Source organism: Arvicanthis niloticus, chromosome 3 (genome assembly GCF_011762505.2).
Source record: "Arvicanthis niloticus isolate mArvNil1 chromosome 3, mArvNil1.pat.X, whole genome shotgun sequence".
In the NCBI taxonomy this organism is placed as follows: Eukaryota; Metazoa; Chordata; class Mammalia; order Rodentia; family Muridae; genus Arvicanthis; species Arvicanthis niloticus.
This window is the reverse complement of record NC_047660.1, coordinates 91273284-91281556: the sequence shown is the minus strand read 5'-3', so window position 1 is coordinate 91281556 and position 8273 is coordinate 91273284. Positions and strand designations below refer to the sequence as shown.

The 8273-nt window shown below is 49.0% G+C and overlaps 1 protein-coding gene across 7 annotated transcripts in view; it reads left to right on the top strand.

Moving 5' to 3' along the window:
* The first annotated feature begins 4544 nt into the window (after window positions 1-4544).
* Nrg3 (neuregulin 3) overlaps window positions 4545-8273 on the top strand; it is a 1008622-nt gene continuing 1004893 nt past the window's right edge. For 4 of the 7 annotated variants that reach the window (XM_076931503.1, XM_076931502.1, XM_034499234.2 and 1 more), the window contains exon 1: window positions 4547-5421. In XM_076931503.1, the coding sequence (XP_076787618.1) occupies window positions 4590-5421 (832 nt within the window). In that variant the 5' untranslated portion in view covers window positions 4547-4589. Of the gene's footprint in view, window positions 5422-8273 lie in introns of all 7 variants that reach the window. The other 3 variants (XM_076931500.1, XM_076931499.1, XM_076931501.1) reach the window with 2 other exon arrangements.

The following is an 8273-nucleotide window of genomic DNA, read 5'->3' as shown; positions in this document are numbered from 1 at the left end:
ATATGGTTACAACTGGAATTCCTCACCTTTCTACATTTATTCTGGATCACTCACATGTTTTATGGTTTATTTTATTCATGATATGTTGCAGTGCAAGAGTCCTTAAAGCCTTGATGTTGTGAAGACATTGGTCTACAGATTTTCTCTTGCCTGTTTGGGCTGATCTTACACATTGAGTCAATGAGGAGCACAAAGAAACAGATGACGTTGTTACTTGATGAAAGACATGGAGCATATTTTTTTTTCTTCAAAAGATCTTTACAATTTCTACAGAACTCCTTTAGTTCCAGTCTTAGTAATAGTAATAGTAAATATTCCTGTTTACTCAGAAACAGGAAATAGTTCGCAGCCACGCAAAAGGTGGACTTTGGCAATTATAAAATGTTTATACTGTCAGATGTGTCCAGGTTATCACATTGGATTTGAACTTGATTCCAGGGAGGAATATGGAGAATACTATAGTTTTGTGGGACATACTGACTTCTAAGTGACTGTCATATCAATTGAGCCCACAGTTCATAAAGAGACTCTACCATCTAATCGGTATGATTTTGAAGTTCCCATGGCTTTAAAAAGGGGTGTTGGTAAACCAGCTAGAGATATTTGCTCAAATATCTTCTATAACCATGCCAAGCATGCCTCATCTTTGTAGACCCAAACTACAATACTCATTATTTTTTGTTACTCTAGTTTATTTTGTTTACTGTCGACTACTCTTCCCACATTGTAAAGTAGGTGAAAGGAGGGTCCTGTGCTCTACTGTATCCTCTTAGCCTCACATCTGGTTCATGACGCATGAGCTAAGTAAAAGGGGGAAAGTAACAAAGGCAACACTTCTCTCTAAAGCAATCTTCTTTAAAGTTAAATGTTATCATTCCTAGGCTGGGAGAGCTGCTCCAAGTAGGGATTACCTTCCTCAGAACCCTGACATGTTGGACAGGTTTTGCCAAGTAACGTTACTTTTGGCCTTGCAGTTTCTGATTAAGGATTGTTAATAAGGTTCTCATCATTAAAAATCATTTTATGAAGATAGAAAGTAAATGGCTTAGCAGCTAATTGAACTTGGGTTTGAGAGTCAAGGTTTGGAGATGGTTTCATGTTTCTCAGGCACATAGCTGGTGGTGGTGCTTTGAAGACACCATAGCTAACAGTCTCCTTAGGGATACAGTTTTACAGAATTAAGTAGCACCTCCATTTCATAGTTAGAAAAAACTGGTCCAAAAGGATTTCATTATTATCAGGGGCATTGTCCTAACTTGAAACTGTGTGTTAATACGGACCTATTCCAGTGTTTGGTCTCGGTAAGGTATGAGTCATCAGAACCAGGATGCTTCTTAACAGGTAGGTAAGACTTGTCCTAGTTACAGGTCTCACTGTTGTGATGAAATAGCTGGCTAAGGTAAGTTAAGGAATAAAGGCTTGGTTCTTGCCCACAGCTTGGGGACATGGTGCCTATGGTAAGGCAGGTATGGTGACAGAGTGTGGCAGCAACTACTCATATTGCAGCCACAGGAAACAGAGAAAGACTTAATATCTTTTTTTCCATTTTATGCAGAACTAGACATCAGCCCACAGACTATAGTTTGAGTGAGTCTTTCTGCCTCAATTAGCCTAAACTAGAAAATCACTCACAGACATTCCCAGAGGCTTGCTTCCTTGGTGCTTCTAAATCTTGCCTGTTAATGGAATGCCTTCTAGTCTTGAGCAGCAAGGAGGTCCAGCCCTTGACATTGACTCTACTGTGGACAGTGGTCCTCCAGTTTCAGTCCAATGCTCATCACCTACCACCAGAAAGCCTTACACTACAGCTTTACAGTGAGGACAGTTATATCTACTAAACTTCTCTGGGTGGTCTGTTACCACATGATCCTTAATAGAAATGCATTCAAGCAATGGGCTCTGCTGCCCTGCTCCTTCTGGAGAAGCTTCCTTGTAAGAGCAGCTGATATACAGTGACTGGTGTTCCAGGAAAATATGAACTCAATAGGGAACCACGAATAAGCTTTTAAATCCAAGTAGAAAGGAGAAGGAGAAGGAATTTGGAAAGAGAAGTGAAGAAGGCTTTGGGAAGCAATGAAGAGAATGTGGATACTGTCCAATTGTGGTTTCAGGAAGAGAGCATTTACCCACAAAAGCATTACAGCACCTCTCTTTGTGTTTTGGATTTATTCCAGCGGGGGAGGAAGAAGGCAAAGAACACAGAATACTGGGGGTGGGATTTGGGAGGGTTGATGATGAACTAAGTGTGGAAAAGAAATCTTCTTTCTCAAGTGTCAACAGCATCACCTACTATATTGTGGAAATGCTTTTATTTTACTGCAGAAGAAAGGCAAGGAGCAGATGCCTGACAGCCCACAGAAGGTTAAGACATTTTTACTTGTGCCTTGCATTAGAAAGCCAAAAGAGTACGAATTGAATGTTTTGCTGTTGTTTGTTTGTTTGTTTAGTTTTTTTCCCCAATTGCAATTTTGGAAGGCATCATTCAGCACTACTGGGTTAGGGCATGTTATGTTAAATTAAAAACCAAGGATTTTCCTATGGGGTAAGTCTCAGTGTTAGAGCTGAGAGAGGTGACAGCCACATTACTGCCATCAAAAAATAATTTATTAATCATGCCTGTGCAAAGAACTCTGATAGGCACAATTCCCCAAGGGTTTCCTGTTTGAACGTATTCTCTGCACTCTGCCATCTCCTCAGAGTAGCGTTCTCTTTTGCTTTTAACCTGTGAATAAAATGGATACCTAGGAAACTTCATCTCTGTGGAGTGCATCACAGGACAGGAGAATGCTGTCTGCATTCTTGGACAGACCTGGGAGGTACATGATAAAGAAGATGCTATTCTCAACCTCCCATTCTTGCTCACCACTTGTAAAAAATAAAAAAATAAAAATAAAAAAAGATTCATTTCCACCTTAGCTTAGGAATCTGGATAGTGTGGGAAGCATCGCTTTACACCAGCAGCCTCTGTGTATCATGTTAGCACTGGCTCTTGCCCATTTCCTGTCTGTGCCACCTGGTCCTCAGGGAGGTACCACAGTGTACCTGAGATTGGAAATACTCTGATCTCCCTCTACCAAAAGGAAGAAACCGGCTACGAAATAGAGACTAGCTAGCATCCTTTCTTATTTTTGCCTCTCACCTTCTTTCCCAGGGCGTACCTACATTTAAAGATACTTTTAAAAAGGTAAGTTAATGGCTCGGAGATCTGATCACAGAAAGGTCCTCTGCTTCAGGAGCATCTCTCAACAACTCCAAAGCAAAGGTGGTTCTCTGTCCAGCCGCACCGCGGCGGGGCAGGGGAGCTCAGAGGCGCCCTCCCAGCTAACACGCCCGTGCGCATTCTCCCCGCAGCTTCAGCGTCTGACCCCGCAGAATCCGCACCAGAGACCTGTACACGGCTGATCCAGAGCACCTGGTGCTATACATCTCCAATGGGGGTCCGCTTGGATCTTTTATTTATCTAGCGCGCAGTAAGACAGCGCTTAGATGTTGGTGGGAGGTGCTACTCTGTCCGAATCCCACCCCATCCGCGGCGACTCCGCACACAAACACACACACACCCGAAGCCGCTTGGTTGAGTTGGGGAAATCGCTTGGAGCAGCGGTCACGACGTCCGGGACCCCCGTCGCTGTCTCCCATTTTTTTTGCTAGCCCAGGTCGACCCGGCAGCGGCGCCGGTGCTGTTTGGTATCCTCTGCGTGCTGGTCGGGGTGCGCCCCCGGGTACCCCGCTCCCGGGCGGCGGCGTAGCTTGCTGGAGTTTGACTCACGGGTGGCGGCGGCAGTGGCAGCGCAGAGCCGCGGGCGGCGGGAGCGAGGCGAGCCCGGCCGCTCGCCCTCCGCGCTGCACTAGGATTGGTTTCTCCCGGAGAGCGTTGACCGAGGGTTGGCTACGAGCCGGCTGAAGAACAGGTGCACCTCATCGCCCGGGCTCGCCGAGCAACCACCGTGCATCGCGGCGTGCAGGGCTGGGCGAGGGGCTGCTAGGTTGGCCCCCTGTGTCGGAATGCGGCTTGTCGGCGCCGGGCATCCAGCAGCTGCCCGCCCGGGCCCCTGAGGGTGACGTGAGGATTTGAGGTGGGGGCAGCGGCGGTGCGGCCGGGCGCCCCAGGGAGCGGGCCGGGCGCGGCGCACCGAGGATGCGGGCGAGGCTGGAGCGCACACAGGCGGCGGGCAGCATCAGCGCCAGCGGCAGCATCAGCATCAGCATCCACGGCAGCATCAGCATCAGCACCACCGGCAGCCGAGAGACCCCGGCGTTCAAGAGGCACCTAGGCGGGCTGCAGACTCGCCCCGCCGCTCCCTGACCGGCCGGCGGCGCCGGGGCCGGTCTCGCCCCTCTCCGGAGCTCCTCGCCGCCCCCTCCCCGGCCCGCGTCCCCTCCCCCGTCCTCTCCTCCCCGCCCGCCGCCCGCCTCTCGGGGGGAGGGGCGTGGGGGCAGGGAGCCGATTTGCATGCGGCCGCCGCGGCCGCTGCCTGAGCCGGAGCCCGCCGCCGCCGGAGCCCGCGCCCGCGCCCGCGCCCGGCCCGCGCGGCCCCATGCCTCTGGCGCGGCCCTCGGGGGGGCGAAGGTGAAGACCGGCTCCTAGGATGAGTGAAGGGGCGGCCGGTGCCTCGCCACCTGGTGCCGCTTCGGCAGCCGCCGCCTCAGCCGAGGAGGGCACCGCGGCGGCTGCGGCGGCGGCGGCGGCGGCGGGCGGGGGCCCGGACGGCGGCGGAGAAGGGGCGGCCGAACCCCCCCGGGAGTTACGCTGTAGCGACTGCATCGTGTGGAACCGGCAGCAGACGTGGTTGTGCGTGGTGCCTCTGTTCATCGGTTTCATCGGCCTGGGGCTCAGCCTCATGCTGCTTAAATGGATCGTGGTAGGCTCCGTCAAGGAGTACGTGCCCACGGACCTGGTGGACTCCAAGGGAATGGGCCAGGACCCCTTCTTCCTCTCCAAGCCCAGCTCTTTTCCCAAGGCTATGGAAACCACCACAACAACCACTTCTACCACGTCCCCCGCCACCCCCTCTGCCGGCGGCGCTGCTTCTTCCAGGACGCCTAACCGGATTAGCACCCGCTTGACCACCATCACACGGGCACCCACCCGCTTCCCTGGGCACCGGGTGCCTATCCGGGCTAGCCCGCGCTCTACTACGGCACGGAACACTGCTGCCCCTCCGACGGTCCTGTCCACCACGGCCCCTTTCTTCAGTAGCACCACGCCAGGCTCCCGACCCCCGATGCCAGGAGCCCCCAGTACGCAAGCGATGCCTTCCTGGCCCACTGCGGCGTATGCTACCTCCTCCTACCTCCACGATTCCACTCCCTCCTGGACCCTGTCACCCTTTCAGGATGCTGCCGCTGCCTCTTCTTCCTCACCCTCTTCCACCTCCTCCACTACCACCACCCCAGAAACTAGCACCAGCCCCAAATTTCGTAAGTAGATGCCTGTCTCAGCCATGATTCACTGCCGAGTTTCTTTCTGCTCTCTGGCTATCCTTTCTCCTGGTTGTCACTTCCCCATGCCCAGTTTGGGGCAGAGTGTGCGGCTCTGGTTAAAACTAGCCTCAAGGGGGCCAAAGGTGTGGGTCTTCGCTGGGTCTATGTGTGGAGTAGGGACGTCAAGCAAACCAAGGATATCTCTGAGCCAGGGCTCCTAATTCAGTGGGTCCCAAATGAGAATAGACTTCTGTCTCCAATCAAAGGGTGAAGGCGAATGCAAATCCTCACTGCAGACTTGAGAGCGAGCCCAGGTTGTGTTCCCCTTACCGGCCTGGGGAGAGATGGTGCACCCAAGCCTTCCCGCCCTCCTGTGGGAAGCTTTTCTAAGCACAGCCAAAACTGGCCTATGAAAGACCACAAAGAGAAGTTATGACCAGTGCGTGTGGAGGGGTGAAGATTGGATGCAGGTATTTGGTAGTGATGTCCTCAGGATAGAGCTGGCTACTCTTTCAGCTTCCCTGCCCAGGCAGTGACTAAGAAGGATTAATTAGAAGCCATTCGGAGAGGTAGGGAAACGAGGTGCTCCCAGACGGACGCCTCCCCTCAACCTGTCCCTGGCCGTTGCCAGGTGTGGAAATTGGTGGAAATTGCTTCTGTGGCCACTGGAGTGAGTTAACTGCAAGGAAATGCAAAGGGGACGCTGCAGAGCTGCGGGCCCCCAGGGTCCTGGAGAAGTAGGAGGGTTTTTCTTTCTTTCTTTCTTTCTTTTTTTTTTTTTTTCCCCTCCAGCTGTGCCAAGCATTTGCTTTTGTTCCTTTCCCAGAGTGGTGAGGGGTGTAAACCCTATCTCCTCCTTCTCCTAGCTGGAAAAGATGAGCAGACTAGGACCTGATTTAGTACAATGTCCGAGCTCTTTGTAACATGTCACCCTTTGAATATAGCATTTCAGCCTTCCTCAGTCGGTGCCAATAGTGGCTAGTGTGCCCCCTAAATATGGTCACTCTCTCTTTGGAACTGGAAGCTTTCTATTTTTTGACGGTTGCAAGTAACTAATTGACCTCCACCCCACCCTCTCCCCTTAGTGAACAGAAATTGCAGGGACCTTCTGTTTGTGCCCGAGGATCAGGATGGGAGAAGACATGTACAACCTGTGAAGGTTATTCAGGACAAGCCCCTACTATGTCAGTTCAAGTTCCAAGCAAAGCTATTCTGGGAAAAAAAAAAAAAAAAAAAAGCAAAGAAAAGAAACGGTCTGGATATGTTGCCTTCATGCTGTATTTGTATTTATGTTTTGAGCTGAAACATCTGGGCAAAAGAGTGTTCCTCATTATCTGCTCAGTTTTGGTAGAAATCAGATGGTGGCTTTCAGTTGTGTTATTTTTTTGTTTCCCTGATCTTACCTTGGGTGTTATTTAACCTTTGTGACTTCTTTTTAAATTACCGTACTTGTAAGTAAGGAGTGAGGGACAAAGACTTTGGCTTTTACTCTGCCTTAGAAAATTGCACCTATACCTCGATGGTCGGGGGAGACAGAAAGGCAAAGAGAAAGACGCTTTCTACAAATAAGAATAGCAATAGAGCCCAGCACTGTGCAGCTTCTTTCTGCTCTGCTCGGCACGATTTCTGAGAACCCATTTTCTAGAAGAGGGAGGGTGCTAGGGTCTCCTTTCCACAAATCTACCTTGAGTGGTGTAAAGGGATAAAGGATTTTTGGTTCATGTGAACACATTCATTAGGCTGAAATAGGTTCCTATCTACCTTGAAGACCTTAGAATTTTCATCTGTTCGTTAGCATTTTATATGAATAATGGATTGTAGATTTACTTCCCATCCTTGGGGCTGTGGGGAACAGATTGGGGCATTTCCCTGTCCTTTCTGTATTGATTTCCTTACCCTCCATTCTGAGGCAGTCTTTAAAGAAGAGCCCGGGATAATTATTTCTGCCCCTCCATGATCTTGTTCTACATTCAGTAGAAGGGAAGAGATGGCAGCCTGTTTAATAAGTCATGATTATTGACAGGACTCTCAGCCGCAAGGAAGAGAGGTGGGAAATATGTGCAGGGTCTTGGTGCTTGCATAGACATGCAAGCAGTTTTGGATCTGTAGCTACGGTCCAGCTCTTTCTCTGTTTGAAATCCTTAAAACAGAGTTGAATAAGACTTAAAAAATGCAAATACACAGATTTAGCAGCCAATAATCTAGTTTACCTGCACCAATAAGGGAAATTTTAATGAAAAGAATAGGAAACTGTAGTTTTCATAAAAAGTGAGTTTAAATAGGTAGGCTGTATGGTAATTCAAAAGACAGACATAATTTATTTTTCATGTAATATTTTTGGCTGATTAACAAGAATGGAGATATTTTGTTTGTGGGATTATCAGCACTGCTATAGTACACTGTATGGCCCAAGTAGCTCCCATTCAAATTGTTTGATTGTTTTGATTATGGCATTAAGTTCCCAGATGAGAAGTCTCTTTGTGCACATCACCTATCTCTATACTTTAGTAAATTTGTATTTCCCTTTGCTTCTGCCCACCCCCTATGCTTCAAAATGAAGGCAGTTAAAGATGATTTCTTGTTTTGGTGAGAATAACCCACATATTCTTTAATGACCATTCTTTAATGGTCTTGGCTTCTTGGACAGAACATTTCAAGGCTTACAAGATAAATACATTTGTGCTCATCTTTGGCAATGCTATGGCTGCTATCTGCAAGGTACCATAGCTTTTTGAGTAGAAGCTTGTCCACTGAGAAAGATAACAACTGGCCAATGGATAACATTTTGTAAAAAAAAAAATATAGTATTTTATTATTTACATTACTTGCTATGTGAAGGGCTCATTTTT